This window comes from Stigmatopora argus, chromosome 2 (genome assembly GCF_051989625.1).
Source record: "Stigmatopora argus isolate UIUO_Sarg chromosome 2, RoL_Sarg_1.0, whole genome shotgun sequence".
Classification (NCBI taxonomy): Eukaryota; Metazoa; Chordata; class Actinopteri; order Syngnathiformes; family Syngnathidae; genus Stigmatopora; species Stigmatopora argus.
The window spans coordinates 7,072,437-7,090,096 of record NC_135388.1 but is presented as its reverse complement, the minus strand read 5'-3'; the positions used below and the strand labels follow the sequence as shown (position 1 = coordinate 7,090,096).

Below are 17,660 nucleotides of genomic sequence, written 5' to 3'. Positions count from 1 at the left end.
TGGCAAGAAGCTCCGCCCCCTCGCGGCCATGTGACAGTGAGAGTTGGGCCGGCTGACTCAGCCGCTCCGTCACGCCGCGTCAGTCTGGAGTCGCACAATTATGAAAAAGCAACCTTCCGTTGGAGCTGCAGCCGAAGCGGATCCCTCCAACATCCACCGGGCTTTCCATCCGAGGCGAATAACACAGAGCTCCGCCGATAGATGGCTACAAGCCACGACGCAGCTCCCCCTGTGTCTCAACGGTGACGAGAATGGTACGTGGCCGCCTTTGAGGCGCATTTGTCGGCTTGTCAAATCGGCGCCGGTGGGTCGTCCGTCGTGACTGCCGCGGATCCGAAGTGGCAAGTCCACCCGTGCAATGCGGTTAATTGTTCGGCTCGTGGGGGGCTCGCGTGTGTTTGTTGCACGCCGTGACATTTAAATGGCTGTGGAAAAAGCTCCGCGATGGACGTCTAGCGTAAAAAAAACGCCACTCGTGCCCCCACACCGGGTGCATATTAGCGTGCTAAGTGGCTAGCTTAGGTACGCTACTTGCTAACTAGCTAACAGTACCAGCGGCGGTGTCAACAAACGTGTCAATTTTAACCACCATTGTTGATGCCCGTAACGACACTTTTTGTAGCCGAAAGACGAGATGACATTGCCGCTAAACTGAGCACTCGTCCTCACCGGGTCGCGGGACACCTGTCTTGCCTGGGACACTTTGTTCTTTCCCGGAGGTCGAGAGGTGCTCAGACCGCCATTCGAGCCGTGGACTCCCGCTTCGTCCTCCTCAATATTGCTACGATTCGGGCCAGGACTTCATGATCTTATTAGAAATTCAGCTTTCCTCAACTTTCTAAAATGTATTTCACACAAATGAAGACTTTATATACATTTTATTCCGTTTTGATTGACTGTCAGACAGAGACAACACGTGCTTGCTAGTTTAGATTTGTGTAAAGTTGGAACACATTCTAAAACTCATCCATCGTATTTTTTGGAGAAACTCAAACACTTGTATTTTTTTATGCTTTCTATCTAAAGCTACTAGGTTCTTTGAAAGAGAATCTATAAAATATGTTCTTTAGTTTTGGTTAGAAAGCAGACGTGGGTGATAAATCGATTTTTTTGCGAAAGATTAAGTAAATAATAGCTTTTTGTTGTTTCGAGGAAATCAAGCTATCAGTCATTCGGTAGATTATTCAATTTGAGTTTGTTGTCTTTAATACTATTAAGTTGAATAACATGCAATAAATTCTGTGGGACTGGGTCTACGATTGATATTTTTTACATGGTATCTCGAACTGATTAATGGCATTCTTATTATTTTTGATGGGAAAAGATTGTAAAGGAATTGGTCAATGAACAAATTAATCTCATAAATCAAAGTGCCAATGTAACAATTACTGACAAGACAGTAGTGTTGTGCTCAAAATCACACTATTGGAGTCAAACACATACAAGACTAGACATTTTTCTCTGCTTGTATTGAAGTCTGAATGTTAAGTAAGTCTGGTTTCTTTGTTAGTCGAAATGTACGTCAAATTGTACACAGAATATGAGTACCGTGCAACTAAGGAGGATCTATAGTGCAGGAGACTAGAAGGATGGTCGTCTTAAAGCCAAACCATCGTGGGTTGAAAACATTACAACCCAGCACCCTATAATCAACTAAATAAATCAATTTAAAAAAAAACGGAAGCGGGGATGTAACCGACCATTCTGTGGAGAGACGAATTCTCGCTCTCGTCGTTACGTACTGTTTGTTCACTTGAAATGTATTTGTCAAGCGGGAGGAGCCCCTTTACTCGTAAATTATATTATATAATGACTCAAATTGTTCATCGATTCAATCAATTATTTATTAAAGGCGGGTTGAAACTCAACCTCTATTAACGTTACAGGATGGTGTCATTTAATGCTCTGTCAATGTAAAAAAATACATTGCCTTAAATAGGAAGTGCTTCCTTAAATGAGTTTGATTGGAAAAATATCATGGAAAGGCAAAGGGCAGTAAGGCCAAGAAAGAAAACCCCAAGATTTTCCCACACCGGAACCCCGAGACGGTCACATGCCCCAGCTTACAACTGGATGGGGGTCACTACAGCTCACTGCTGTCCTTATAATGATGTTGTCGCAGTAACTATGCCATGTTCTAGCAGAATAGTGGAAGTATATTACATGAGTGCGTTGCCATCATGTGGCTTCTCTGAGTTTATCAGTAGATCAGATCGCCGTCGCCCTTGGGCAAGGCACCAAACCTCCAACTGTGTACAATCGGGCCGCCATGAAAAAAAAATTTGATAGTTGACTAATCACAATTTTTTTGTTGTTGCAGATTAGTTGGGTAATCGGATCGAATATAAGACACATTGCGCCAGCAAGCAGCTGCTCTTATGTAACCGTCATTAGCTTCCAGCTTAAGTTTGTTCAGATATGTGCACACTAGAAAAGACAATAGAGGTCTCTTATATTCCACTTTTATTTGGCTTTTCAGCCTTAATCGGTATATCTGAAATATTCATAAATTATCTTGTAAATTGAACGGGATTCTCTGAGCTGGAACTGAAATTGCAGAGGGCTGAGGGGCATATTGTTAAAATAGCATTCATCTGCTTCCTGGAAATTGGCTGAAAATGTCTTTCAAAAACTAGAGATACTTTAGAAGTGTACAACCACACCACAAAATGTCACTCCATTTTTATATGTGCTGCTTTTAGTGAAAAATTGTTGCTCAAGGTCTCCGAAAGGAGCCACTGTTAGCTTTGTCAAGTTCTGTATTTTGACCCAAGAATTTAGGAATCTAACACACACGATCGCTTGACTGTTGCATTTTATACTTTACCATGTTAACAATAGTTTTAAACAAAAAAAATTCCCATGGTTACCCTTATTTTCATCTGATCAGCTGTCTTGAGTAGCCTCTGAGCTGATAGTCTTGCATTACCTGTCGTGTTCTTGACTAAACTTGCCAGGCGCGTGTGTGGTGGGGTGTCGGGAAGTGGGTTCTGAGCTCTGTTATCTCGTGTGCTAATCCATCCATGCACAAGCCACACAGTTGCTAATTTTGAGATGACTGATAAAGTTCTTTCCATTGGCCTTGGACTAACTTTAGAGCAAAGTCAGTCACAGCCACACACTCAGTTTTTTTTTAAAATTGAAATCTTGGAAAGCTTGTATAATGAGAGAAACCAGGGCTACGTGTGGTTAATCCTTGGAATTGGTTTTGTGTTAAGATAAATGTTTCCCACTGCTTGTCATTGGCTGACATAAAGAGGGCTCCAGAGAAAAAAATCATGACTTGCGTGAAGGTATACCAGCAAGGAAGGCATGGCGTGCCATAGCGAGCACTGTATTGCTGAGCCATGGCCACAGGGAACAAGTGTAAGAGCTGTCACACTCCTGGTCGGTCTCATGACTCGTTCAATGGAATCCTTCCAAATGCTTCAATTTAGAAATACAGCTAGAACTCCACCTCGTACTACACAGCTTCTGGGTTCAATTCTCTCTTCTGTGCATGTGTGGATTTTTCTGGCTTCCTACCATCATTTTGGATTTATTTAACACTCTTTAATTATAGGTGTAACATAACATTTCATCAGAACTGGATCGAGGACTATAGAAATCATACTATTTACAGTTTGGAGAAAAAAAGCCAAATGTTTTTATCTTATTGAATTAAAAAATAAGAACATGAAACTAGGCGAGATTTTTTTTTAGGCTTGTCAAAGAGAAACATATTTTTGACAGTCAAATTAGTTGATTTATTTGAGTCCAGATGTTGATTAATAGTGGAAGGCCAAGTTGGCAGACACAATGGCCAATAAAAGGAAACCAAAACCCCAATGTGGCCCGTGACAAAGGTGAGTTTGACACCCTTGTTCTAAATTGCCCAATGGTGTAAAACCACCGTGGTCCTGTTAATCCAGTCCCCTCTTTACTGGAATTGCCCTACATCCCTATAGAGCACAGGTGTCAAAGTGGCGGCCTAGGGGCCAAATCTGGCCCGCCCCATTTTGTGCGGCCCGAGAAAGTAAATCATGAGTGCCGACTTAGGATCAAATTCAAATGATTATAGATGTACATTACATTTCCTGATTTTCCCCTTTTTAAAATCAATCATTGTAATTTTTAATCCAATTTCTTTCTTTCGTCTTTTTAGTTCAAAAAGCATTTTGTAAAATTTAAAAATAAATATACAAATATTTACCAGTTTCCACTTTAAAAAAATATTTTATTTCCATTTGAAATAAAAAAACATGATTAAAAAACATTTTCAATTACTAAGAAAAAAAGCTAAAATAAACATTGTTTTAGATCTATAAAAACGGACTATTTAGGGCTTTTGATCCAGTTATTTTAATTAATTTTAAAAAAAATTAAAAAAAAACTAGATATTAGATCTAAAATGGTCCGGCCTACATGAAATGGTGTTGACGTTAAAGTGGCCCGCGAACCAACCTGAGTTTGACACCCTTGCTTTAGAGCACATGTGTCAAAGTGGCGGCCCAGGGGCCAAATCTGGCCCGCCGCATCATTTTGTGTGGCTCGGGAAAGTAAATGATGAGTGCCGACTTTCTGTTTTAGGATCAAATTAAAATGAAGAGTATAGATGTATATTAAATTTCCTAATTTTCCCCCTTTTAAATCAATAATTGTATTTTTTTTTAAATTATTTTCTCTTTTTAGTTCAAAAATAATTTTGTGAAATCTAAAAATATGTATAAAAAAGCTAAACAAAACATTGTTTTAGATCTATAAAAAACTGAATATTCAGGGCTTTTAATCCAGTTCTTTTAATCCATTTATAAAAAAAATATATCTAAAATGGTCCGGCCCACGTGAAATCAAGTTGACGTTAAAGCAGCCCACGAACCAACCCGAGTCTGACACCCCTGCTTTAGAGTATACTTGAATGAAAGTAGACTCACTCCCAAGAGAGGTAATTACAGGAGGTCCTCTTTGTTTTCCGTGAAAAGACAGGCACATTTTAGTATCATTGCATCCCGTATTCCTTTTCAAATATTGCAAGGGATTTTCCCTTCACTCAGATTTATGTAGTAGAACTAAGAGCACTCTGGACAAGGACATCGATTTAGGTTTTTTTTAAATATAATTTTATTTTTTGTCGCACACTACAAATGCACTGATGACAATGGTATAGTGAAAAAGGCCAGGAGGTGGAAAAAGTCAAGTGAAGAGCTGTAGCTCACTGAGGCGTGGAGGTTGCCCCAGATTCTGCCAGATTCGCTTTTTCCTGTGGCTCTGTACAAATGTTGTTTGGTAGTTCATTTTCATTTTTTTTTTAAACATCAGAAGGTTTTGGACAAGTTAAATGAGATTTAGTATAAGAGCTGTAAGCAAAATGTGGCGTCATGCAGATTCTCAGTTGATTGAGTGATCTTTTCTGAGAAATATTATATAACAGAAGAATCGTCATGATTGCAGTTTGTAGTGTTATAGAAATGTAATTTAAAAAAAAAAAAAACCTAGATAGCTAGGTTGCGTCAGTTTGGCTCATTTTCGGTACCAAAAAAAGGCAAAACAAATGACTTTAAATTCTTTTATTTTTTAAAAATGTCAACAATCAAACTTGTGTAAATAAAGGGGCTTGGAAAATACATGCTGGGATGTTGTGAGGAAGTACAAGTGTATGTGTGTTTTTGGCAGCGTATCTAAAGAGCTCCAGTCTTTTGTTGGCTGACATTCTCAGGTACCATGGTTACAGGTTAGCCCAGCGCAATCCGTTTTTTAACACTAAACTGGGCTAAGCAGTTTTCAAGTCAAGCCGCAATTTTGATTTGTGCTGGCGAATAGGCATAACAATCCATGTATTCATTCATTAATGATTTGGTTCAATTCACTATAGTCTCCCAGGGTTTGGTGTCTAATGGGCCACATGTCAGATCTGTTAAGTGGACCTACATCACAATTCTAGTTCAACTCAACGGACTTAGGACAAAAGCTGGTCAAAAACTGGAAATTTTAGCGGCTCATATAAGCAATGCTATTGTGCAACAAATCAGAATTGCAGTCATCTTGAAATGTGTACGTCAGCGTTAGTGTTAGTGTGTGTCACAGTAGGTGGTGAATTGCAGTAGTCAGATGGATGTTCATCATTGAGGCCTCTACGTCCACATCCACTGAACCTCCCTCACTCTAGTCTAACATCGACTCGTTCTCAGACACATTCATCTACCTCCCGAAAGAGGCTTCTTACACATTAACTGTCAGTGGCACTATTGCCTGGTGGCCGCCTCTCGCTGATGGCTCAGCTTTTAACTTTGAGCCGGATCTGTCCGGAAAACGTTGTCGACTTTGAGACCGCGGAGGACAAGGTCTCGATTTAACGCTGGTAATCGATCCTTGGAAAGCAATCGAGGCATTTGCGGTTTGGGACCGGGAGATGGTTGAAGGAGCGTTGAGATGTTCCTCTACACAGCACTTAGATTCAGAGATGAAGATGAAGAAGACGGTCAGGTATGCCTGCGTTGAGTGTTGGGGTGATCATTTTTTTGGGTAGCTCAATCAACGAGAGCTGAGAATTTGTTGGCAATGTGCCAAATTGTTTTTTTCTCACGTCATACTGTGACTTTCCACAATATGAGCATACATTTTTGTTTTCCCTTTTCTTATCTAAGGAATTGGTGCGCTGTTAGCGACCCGCCCGACTCCTCGCCCTGTATTGTTCATTCATTGTTATCATTGGTTGGTATGGAATTGAAAAACTGGGTTGAAAGTCCATTCTTTTGAAGTGTATTTGTATAATGACAATTTATTATGGGAAAATTTTCTGTTAAATTTAGCATGCACCCAAATGCTTTTTACATTTGTCTGAACCTAGTGAAACTTGTATGATGATAGTGTTTTTTTGTCGGAACCTATGTACACTTTAAATTTAATTTAAGCATTTAAATATTACAATTGGATTCATTTTTTTATTTATTTTTTTATTCCAGGCAAATATGCTATCTGGATCAAATCGGATTTGACTTGGTTTGACATTATAGCTTCTTTCAGTATTAGTATATGACAGTAAATTTTGACCAATACATGTAAGCATATGAACATGCTGAAGTGGATATTTTAATTTTAATTTTTGTAATCATGCATTGAGAAAGATAACAGTCATTTTCGGATTGCAAAATAACCAACTTGAATTGATTTAAATCTTTCACCGAATAATGCCCAAAATGGCATTTTACCACCCCGTTTTAACTCTGCTTTCTTATTGGACTTTACAGTAATTAAAGTACTTTAATGAATTCCTTCTGTATTCTGTGAGGGATTAGGGCTAATAATTCTACTGACGACAGCCTGAGCTGCACTGGCTGAAAAAACAAATTAAAAAAAAAAATCAATGTAATATTAACCATATTGTGATATTCATTACGTTGTCCAAAATGATTGCCCTGCTCATTTTTAACTTTGACCTTCTCTTTTCAGTCCCAGAAACCCTGGATAGAAAGCACTTTCACCAAGAGGGAATGTGTGTACATACTTCCAGTGTCAAAAGACCCCCACAGGTATGTGTGCGCTCTCCCGTAGTGAGCCTAGTGGTGGTAGCCGTGGAAACTCTTTTATTGCATCTTGTGTGTGTTAAAGCAAAGCCAAACCTCAACCACTACTGTCACACTGAATAAATGTTGATGCTGATCTAAATAAGAATTTGGTCTTTCGTGCCTTTCAGCAAATCACTTTTGTGTGTAAAGAAAAAAAAGATGTGTAAATGGGGAAATATTCATAAAAGATTGAAAAAATGTGACAACCAACACCGTTTCCCACTCGGAACAGAAAACTATTTTACAGGTTTTTTTTAAAATAAAAAATAAAAATGTTGTTCATAAAATAGCCAAGTCCCATAGTTGCAGAAATTTACTGTTCAACCTGTTTATGTAATAGATCAGGTGTTTTGTGTTATTCTTTGTCCCAGGACGGTTAACTTTGTTCTCTTTTTTGATCAATAATTTGCCCTTCTCAAATGCATTTTAGCAATCTTAGTTTGGCCAGTCAACCTTTAACTCATGGCCCATATTTTTACATTCATTCTTATCATCAATGTTAATTGATGAATACCCGAAAAGAGAAAACTGCTTTGGTTTTTTTATGAAGTCCTACTTTCCTATAAAGCACCTGTGTCAAAGTGGAGGCCCGGGGGCCAAATCTGGCCCGCCGCATCATTTTATGTGGCCCGGGAAAGTAAATCATGAGTGCCGACTTTCTGTTCTAGGATCAAATTAAAATGAAGAGTATAGATGTCTATTAAATTTCCTGATTTTTTTCCCCCATTTTAAATCAATAATTGTAATTTTTTAATCATTTTTTTCTGTGTTTTTAGTTCAAAAATCAAAAATTTAAAAAAAGCTAAAATAAACATTGTTTTAGATCAATAAAAAACTGAATATTCAGGGCTTTTAATCCAGTTCTTTTAATCAATTTATTAAAAAAAAAAATCTAAATATATCTAAAATGGTCCGGCCCACATGAAATCGAGTTGACGTTAATGCGGCCCGTGAACCAACCCGAGTCTGACACCCTTGCTATAAAGTCTGACCTTATTATCATTGGTCTTTTTTTTCATTATTCAAATAGTTATTGGAGGTTCTTGTGCCACAAAATTATTAGCTATAGATGGCAGGAATAATTACCCCCTATTGTCTGATAATATTGATGTTTTAACAAAGAAAACGTATTTATTACTTATTGTAGCTTTAGGGGGAATATTTTTCCACTTATCTGTGAACATTTAATTAAAGTAGCTTTAGTTTGAATTCCAACTTGTGATCGTTTCATATCATGTGTTTAAATGTAGATGCCTTCCAGGATGCCAGATTTGCCAGCAGCTAGTCCGGTGAGTCCTCCCTCAGTCTTTGTTCCCGACATTCTTTGGTCAGGCGGGATTAGTTTGGAGAGAATCTTTGCTACACACAAACGGCTTGAAGGCAAAGACTGTAATTCCACAGAACAGAAACCCGCCTCAGGAAACAATTAACTTCCAGGCTTTGTAATGCCACATTCTTTTCCAAACTAATCACCTAAGTCGAAATGCTGGTGTTGTCTATTCATTTCAATGATTGTGACCGTTTTTTTTAGAACTTGTTTGAAAGATAATTACATTCATTCCTTTTTGTTTCAACAACTTTGGCGGTGTTCATATTTATCCGGTGTTGTTTTCAGTGTAATACTATATTACGTTAAAAAAAATGAGTTGTGTTTCTGAGAATCACAAAAATCTGCTGAGTCACACATTTTCATTCCAGCACTCCAATAATTTGTCCTTGAATGATAAGATTGTTGTAAATGTCCAGTATAATTTAAAAAAAAGCGTGCAAATTAATGCAAAACGCAGCCTCTTTCTGGACATTTCAGTTTTATTTTTATTTTTGTTTTACCCTTTAAGAAATAATCAAACTAAAATAAATTCTTGAATCACATCTTCACTAATGGAAAATGTAATAAATTAATATTGTTCAAAGTACATATTACTGTTAATGTGTAAAAACTACATTGTTGACTCAAATGTTTAAAAATAAGCTAACCAGACTGACTACCATAATCCATAGCATGAACAGTATACTCTACCTTAACCTTAATATTTAATGAGTCTCGCAGTCTGATAGTAAAACCACTATATTCTATCATAACCTAAATATTTAATAAGTCTTGTGAAATCTGATAGTAGAAACAAAAAAATATTCTATTTTAACCTTAATATTTAATGAGGCTTACAATGTCCACATTTCATTTTTACTTTAATCTGTGCTCCTTTTTTAATTACTGTAACAAAAATGTTGACAAATTAGCTCGCTTTGTTTTCCTGATATTCTTTTATCCACTAGTCTTTTAATGAGACAATAAGAATGAGAAAAATCAAAGAAAATTTAAAAAAAAAAGTAAATCAAGTGCAAAACATCTGTTTTTAATTCAACTTTTTTCTCTCCTATTTGTGCTGTAAGCATCCAAATACAAAGTAGTAACTATACACACAAAAAACACTTCCCCATGTAATAATCTGTTGTATAACTGGTTCCTAGATTTCCCAGCCCTTGCCCTTCAATAGATACAATGACTCTTTATTTTTGACGCTTACAACTCTATTTTCCGCTTCAAGTAAACAAAAGAGCTATTTTTTAACCAACTCCGCTTACAATTGACACAGAATCTGCAACAAAGTCTTATGTGGGTTCTTTGCTGGATGCACGGTCAATGTACGCAGGTGCTGCTGCGGGCGTCTGGTGCGGCAGCATGTTGGCTTCACGGCCAGTCTGGCCAACAAGTACTCGGAAGTGAAGACGGCTGAGCGCTACGGCAGGGCCGCGCCGGAGCTGGAGGAGTGGTCGGTGGAAAAACACACAGAGGCCAGCCCTACTGACGCCTATGGTGTCATTAACTTCCAGGGAGGCTCGCACTCCTATAGAGCCAAGGTAGGGCCTCTTTGTAATGTGGGCACATCAGTCTTTTTCACCATATTTTCTGCACTTTAAGGCACACCTTCAGTGAATGGCCCATCATAAAATTTGTTTCATATATATATAAAAGGCCCACCAGTTTATACGTGGTAGATCCAGTAGTACAGTGGTTCTTAACCTGGGTTCGATCGAACCCTAGGGGTTCAGTGAGTCGGTCTAAGGGGTTCGGTGGAGCCTCTGCCGCGGAAGCCAAGACGCATCGACTCATCGTGTCTATTCACGACAACATGCCCCACTTGACCGTCACTGGCTGCAAATGATCACGTGACATTGCTTGGCCAATCAGTGCTGCGAGGAATTTATATATCTTGAATTGGAAAAAAATCACATTTCATTTTACGCTAAAGTAGGGTTCGGTGAATGCGCATATGAGACTGGTGGGGCTCGGTAGCTCCAACAATGTTAAGAACCACTGTAGTAGTATTAGTAGTCATAGTCATAGGAGCAGTACTAGTAGTAGTAGTCATAGTCGTAGGAGCAGTAGTAGTAGTAGTCATAGTCATAGGAGTAGTAGTAGTCATAGGAGTAGTAGTAGTCATAGGAGTAGTAGTCATAGTCATAGGAGTAGTAGTAGTCCTAGTCATAGTAGTATTAGTAGTAGTAGTCCTAGTCATAGGAGTAGTAGTAGTAGTAGTAGTAGTCATAGGAGGAGTAGTAGTAGTCATAGGAGTAGTAGTAGTAGTCGTTGTCGGAGTCGTCGTCGTAGTAGTAGCACTTTATAGTGCGAAAAATACGGTACTTGATACGTCTTGTGGTGAGACATGATATGTTAACGCTAAACTCTGGAAGTCAGCTTTGTTGTTTAAACACCATAAAAATCCAAATGATTCATTTAGTAAATTGACTCTAATTTACTGTTGACTTTGTTTGTGTGTGGTTATTAAATGTCCGTCCAGTATGTGCGTTTGTCCCACGACTCGCGTCCGGAGAGCATCCTTCGCTTGATGCTGAAGGAGTGGCACATGGAGCTGCCCAAGATTCTGATCTCTGTCCACGGGGGCGTGCAGAACTTTGAGCTGCACCCTCGCATCAAGCAGGTGGTTGGCAAGGGCCTCGTCAAGGCAGCCGTCACCACCGGTGCCTGGATTCTCACCGGGGGTGTCAACACAGGTGGGGAGATATTTGACTTGCTGAATGCTAACATCCGTCAGACCGCAACAACTCTCAGTGCTTACGAAGCTCAAGTCATAGTGGACTCAGTGTCATTATTTTGCCAAGATGGTACCGTTTAATCAGTGTTCAAGCATTTCCCTAACGAGGACCAGTTGTTACTTTTCAAACGCCTCTCCGAAGCATTAAGTTGAACTTATTTGGTCATAGGCAACAATCTGTACGCCATCAATGTTATAATGCAAGTAATGAGCAGGAATTTGAACCTACTCTTTTGACATTTTGTTGCATAAATGTCTTTTTTTAAGGTCTTAAGTGTCTTTGTTTTTTTTGGAGAGACCAAAGATAATTGCTCTAAGTTAAAGATCATGTGTTAACTTTTGAGTAACTGTACGCTTGCATCATAGTCTTAATTAGCCTAATTAATAGGAATCAAAATCCACTCATGATGGTTAATTTTTGTCGTTCTCTTCAAGGTGTAGCAAAGCATGTCGGCGACGCTCTGAAAGAACACTGTTCCAGATCATCCAAGAAAATTTGCACTATCGGCATCGCATCCTGGGGAGTCATCGAAAACCGGACCGACCTCATTGGCAGAGATGTGAGACGTCATGTCACTCTGTATCAATTAAAAAACAAAAAAACAACAACAAAACATCACCTCACTGAATCTGCTCTATCTCCACAGATCGTCGCTCCTTACCAAACTCTGCTCAACCCCCTCAGCAAACTCAATGTCCTCAACAGCCTCCACTCACATTTCCTTCTCGTCGACGACGGAACGGTGGGCAAGTACGGCGCGGAGGTCCAACTCCGCCGGGACCTGGAGAAGCACATCAACCTCCAGAGAATACATGCACGTAAGTGCCACACCATAACATTTAAGTATGGAAGACTTTGATTAAGATCCCATGAATAAAAAAGTCAAAATCTGTCATATTGCGGGCAACATTATGCTTTGGTATAATACTTCTTTCTTTGCAGGCATTGGTCAGGGTGTTCCTGTAGTGGCACTCATCTTTGAAGGGGGTCCCAATGTAGTCTTGACGGTACTCGATTACCTTCGAGAGACCCCTCCCGTCCCCGTGGTGGTGTGCGAGGGCACGGGCCGTGCCGCTGATATACTAGCCTACGTCCACAAGCAAACTGAGGAGGGCGGGTAAGAGATTCCGAACCACGGATATTTAACATGTTGTGATGTATGTGGGAGCATTTCCAACCACAATTTTGAAGTGCAAACTAGTTAGCTTATCTGCTCACAGAATTGCACACAGAGCGCATTCTTTGCCTTAATTGTCAGCGTGACCACAAATGTGCAGCGTGACCTTCTCTTCCGGGTCAAACCAGGAATTTCAATGTTTTATTTTTTTTAAACCGCACCCAAATTTAGGTGGGAATCTCATAACCCGTAAATCTGGTTGACTACTTTTTAATAAGATGCTGGTTTACACAACACATATATCACCGTAATTAACAGACAGATGGGTACTTTATGAATCCCATGAGGTAAATTGAGTTACTAAGATCTGAAGCAAGTACATCCGTTCATTATTTTTGTGTTTCTTATTTATGGATCATAAAAATAAACCCCTCTATGTGAGCCCAGGGCAATTTTAATCAAACATTATGGATTTTTTTTGTTATGTTTTGTGTATTAAACATTGAATTAAAGTTACTTATCTACGTTTGTGCGGTTAAATAATGATATTGAATTTATTTTTTCTTTTCCTAGTGGTCTACCAGACGGCGTGGAGGCGGACATCATTGCCACCATCAAGAAAACCTTCAACTTTAGCCAGAGTGATGCCATCCATCTTTTTCAGACACTGATGGAGTGTATGAAGAAGAAAGAATTGGTATGTTGCTGCATAGTTGCTTATATTTAAACGGTGGCGTGTTTATTTGCTCAAATTCGCTGTTGCTCATGTCTGCCAATACGCCCCCTTTTTTTTGAGTCATGTATTTTTTCTCCCTTTTTTATTCCACAGTTTTCAGTAAACAGGAAATATGGTTAAATTTTTTTCCTAAACAGCAAGAATATTTTGGGAGTAACTGTAACAAAATCTTGGCACAATGTATTATTCGAGAACTCGTAAAGTCTGCGTGACTCGACTGCATTTGTTCCAAAACAGATCACCGTGTTTCACATCAGCTCGGAGGAGAGCCAGGACATCGACGTCGCCATTCTCAAAGCCCTACTCCAAGGTAGGAGCTCTTCCCATTCTCTGCCTTTACAGGATTTTACCAAGAAGACTCATTGCTGCCAGATTACATGCCCTGTTTTTTCAGGTTTTTTTTTTTCTACTGCAGCGGGGTAGAGTATAAAATTTCTGAGCTGTGCAGTGTTTTTGTTCTGTCATTGATATGCTTTCATCGCACTTTGGCCCTGTTTTCCTTTGAGATCACCTTCCCTGCATTCACAGACTCTCCTTTGATATTCTCTCTGAAAACTCAGATTAAAGTCAATTGAGAGACGCAAAACTTGTCAAAATGAGTCCAACTCAATTTAAATTTGTTATTGAAAACGTTTCTTTTTACTCCTTACCCAAAAAGTGTGCTTATTTGCCTTCACGAAATATCTCGGCAAAAGCCAAGTAAGCCTGCGGTGACTGCAGATGATCGATTATATTGACTGAAAAGTCCCCATGGACAAATATTTGTCTGACCAAGGTGTGCTCTTGCTGGTGAAACAGTAACTTATCATCCAAAGGACACAAAGTTTTTCAACGTTTGAAGGCCATGTTGCCATTTTAATGTGTTGGCAAGGAAGTCAGAATTCTAACACATTTTTCTAACAGCTAAACTGCTAAGAAAACTAATGATGATAGTCTTTGTGTTCAAGATAACTAACGCATAAAGGGATTATTATCAAAAATGCGGAGGTTGGCTGTAATATGAAATGGAAAAGTTTGGGGTCATGAGGTCAAAGGTCAAAAGGATTTTTTTGCTCATGTATTAGCCTATTGGAGGATGTGATTGTACTTTGAAATGGTAGAGATGATTAAATTTAGAGGTAATGAGGTTAAAGGTCACAGTGCCCAATTGAATTTAGCTGCTTAGGAAGAGGTCTGCTCTCTTGGGGTCCCCCTCTAAAACAACCTTAATTTATAATTCACTGAGTGGCCTAAAAATGGGATTAAAGAGATGGCCTGTTTTCCACTTTTGGTATTTATGGCGCACCAGCAGACATGATGTGTGGAGTGGGAAATTTGTGGGTTGTTAAATCATCGTTGTGGCTCAAACTAGAAATTTTGCGCTTGTGGGAATATTGCTGTCAGGAAATCATTTTGAGTCAGACCATAGTTGTGCACACCATCCATTTAAAGGTCAGGAAACATGATGAAACAATTGAAACATGACAAAGAAATCCATTCATCAATCAGGGCTAGTTTGGAGCACTTATCCTTAATCTACCCCCCACAGAAATTCATTTTAACAAGACATTTATACACCATTTGAGGATTCTAACTCGTGGGAACAGTTTAAGGAAGATATTTTTTATGCTTCCTGTGCATGAAGCTAGGACCTTAGAGATTGTACTTATGTGATGTGTGAGAACTTTTTTAGCAGTACTGTGTATATGACAAACAATATGGAATGTGTCTGTTCATGAAAGTTTTATATTAAATTTCAGGCACAAATGCGTCTGCCTTTGATCAGCTGGTCCTCACCCTCGCCTGGGACCGTGTGGATATTGCCAAGAATCATATATTTGTCTACGGACAGCAGCTCTTGGTATGTGTGCGTGATTTCATAGCAAAAATTTGGACTGGCCCAACATGACCCTGAAATCTCCGTGTTCTAACCTTGCTCAGTTTTTATGAGTGATCATGATACTTATTATCCTTGCGCAGGTAAGCTCCTTAGAGCAAGCCATGCTTGATGCACTGGTGATGGATCGAGTGGACTTTGTCAAGCTGCTGATTGAAAACGGTGTCAGCATGCACCGCTTCCTGACCATCAATCGGCTGGAGGAGCTTTACAATACTGTACGTTTAAAAAAGACACAAGTAAAGAAGTAGCAAGTATGCAAATGATCGTCCAACACTTTTTTTTCACCCTTCCTTTTCGTTTTAAGAAACAACCGCCCTACAATCCAACCCTCCTCCATTTGGTTAGAGATGTCAAACAGGTCGGTAAAGATCATTTCCCAGTTAAAGTCAATTTGTTACTTAACTTTATATTGCTTTTACTTATAAAGGGTTGTGGTTGTCTTTTGTTGTTGTTGTGGCTTTTCACAGAGCCATCTGCCTCCAAACTACAAGATCACCTTAATTGACGTGGGCCTGATCATTGAGTACCTGATGGGCGGGACTTACAGGTGTAACTACACCAGGAAACGCTTTCGAATCATATACAATAATATCCATGGCCACAATAGGGTGAGTGGCTCCTCTGATGTTTCACACTTGCCATCTTTGACTTGTTTTCCCGAAATCCAATTTAAAATGTCCTTTTCTGCAATGTGTCTGCAGAGGTCTGTGCGTCACCCCATGGGCTCCAGCTCCCATTTGAGAAAAAGTCCTGAGTCGTTCACTATGCAGGCTGATAAGAAGGAGAAAACCAGGCACAACCATTTCATCAAGACGGCACAACCTTACAAGCCCACGGTAAAGCAAATTTTTGATTTCAATTGAAACGTCATGTTCTTAAAATCATTTCAAAATACAGTGGTACCTCGACATACGATCTTAATCCGTTCCGGGACTGAGATCGTATGTCGAGCTTTTCGTAACTCGAGCGGACGTTTCCCATTGAAATGAACTAAAAATAAATGAATTTGTTCAAACCCTCTGAAAAAAAACACCAAAAACAGGATATTGGATTGGAAAAAAATGTTTTATTTCTTCTAATTCGCCATCTATTAACAAAGTAACACATAACTAGTGGTTTAATAGTAATAAAATGTGTTTAATAGAAGTAAAATTAGACACATTTCGCGGAAGGTAGAGACAGCGACATACACGGAGGCGGGTGGGGGTATTCGGGGGGGGACTTTATCCACGGCAACAACGCACTCGTAACCGAACAAACAAATTTAAATTAACTTGGATTAATATATACAGACACACTCAAACATACATTTAATGTAACTTTACACAAAACAGAATTCTAATTTTGTTTTACTTTTTTTTTTTTTTACCTTCTCCTGGCCGGGTTAGCTGTTTGCTACGCCTCCACCCTCATGTTCGCTATCGATGGGCTGTTTGCTGTTGTATTCCCTTCAAAATATTCCGAAAATGATGCACACAAATGTCCTCACAATCGGATAACGCACGACCACTTGCCAACGAGAAGTAGTCTTGAATGAACGATTCTGGGAGCTAACAGGCTAAGGAAGGAATAACAGGAAATGCAACAGCTGAGCTTACCCACATATTGATTGTGGGTAATGAAGTTTTACTCTGAGAAAGGGTGCCATTGGCTATCGGTGTTGTGTGCACGAGTATACTTCATTACCCAGAAAGCCCTCTCTTTGCCTGCGCATGCGCGTTGTGCGTTTTCTGGTCCATGTGTAGCGGAAACTCGTCTGAATAAATCGTTCAGTGCTCGTAGATATCTGTTATACACAAAAGAGATGCGGCAAAAAAGAGCGCTACAATGATAAACAGCCTCTCATGTCATGGCCACCTGGCTTGGTCGCATCTCGAAATTTTGATCGTATCTAGGGCGAATTATTCGATCAAAATTTTCATCGTACCTCGAGCATGTAGGTAGAGCTGATCGTAGGTCGAGGTACCACTGTACCGATGTGAGAAAAATACTGGAAAGTGACACCTACGCTGCTCTCACTGACCTTTCTCCAGCTGGAGTCCACCAAAGAGCAGAACAAAAAGCGCAACAGGGAGGAGATCGTTGACATCGACGACCCGGAAACGCGGCGCTTCGCCTACCCCTTCAACGAGCTGCTGGTGTGGGCCGTGCTGATGAAGCGGCAGAAAATGTCACTCTTCTTCTGGCAACACGGCGAGGAGAACATGGCCAAGGCTCTGGTGGCCTGCAAGCTCTGCCGCTCCATGTGCTACGAGGCCAAGAAAAGCGACGTGGTGGACGACACCTCGGAGGAGCTCAAGGAGTACTCCAAGTAGGTTTCATATT

General features: G+C 39.7%; 1 protein-coding gene across 3 annotated transcripts in view; it reads left to right on the top strand.

Annotated features, from left to right (window-relative positions):
* Nucleotides 1-29: 29 nt before the first annotated feature.
* The window catches only part of LOC144091489 (transient receptor potential cation channel subfamily M member 7-like), a 32,415-nt gene continuing 14,784 nt past the window's right edge, over nucleotides 30-17,660 (top strand). For all 3 annotated transcript variants that reach the window (XM_077623871.1, XM_077623859.1, XM_077623877.1), the window contains exons 1-16: nucleotides 30-254; nucleotides 7,429-7,508; nucleotides 8,795-8,833; nucleotides 10,199-10,406; nucleotides 11,348-11,561; nucleotides 12,038-12,162; nucleotides 12,250-12,421; nucleotides 12,546-12,720; nucleotides 13,294-13,417; nucleotides 13,694-13,766; nucleotides 15,196-15,296; nucleotides 15,416-15,550; nucleotides 15,640-15,693; nucleotides 15,803-15,943; nucleotides 16,037-16,171; nucleotides 17,369-17,646. In XM_077623871.1, coding sequence (XP_077479997.1) covers nucleotides 252-254; nucleotides 7,429-7,508; nucleotides 8,795-8,833; nucleotides 10,199-10,406; nucleotides 11,348-11,561; nucleotides 12,038-12,162; nucleotides 12,250-12,421; nucleotides 12,546-12,720; nucleotides 13,294-13,417; nucleotides 13,694-13,766; nucleotides 15,196-15,296; nucleotides 15,416-15,550; nucleotides 15,640-15,693; nucleotides 15,803-15,943; nucleotides 16,037-16,171; nucleotides 17,369-17,646 — 2,057 coding nt within the window. In that variant the 5' untranslated portion in view covers nucleotides 30-251. The remainder of the gene's footprint in view (nucleotides 255-7,428; nucleotides 7,509-8,794; nucleotides 8,834-10,198; nucleotides 10,407-11,347; nucleotides 11,562-12,037; nucleotides 12,163-12,249; nucleotides 12,422-12,545; nucleotides 12,721-13,293; nucleotides 13,418-13,693; nucleotides 13,767-15,195; nucleotides 15,297-15,415; nucleotides 15,551-15,639; nucleotides 15,694-15,802; nucleotides 15,944-16,036; nucleotides 16,172-17,368; nucleotides 17,647-17,660) is intronic.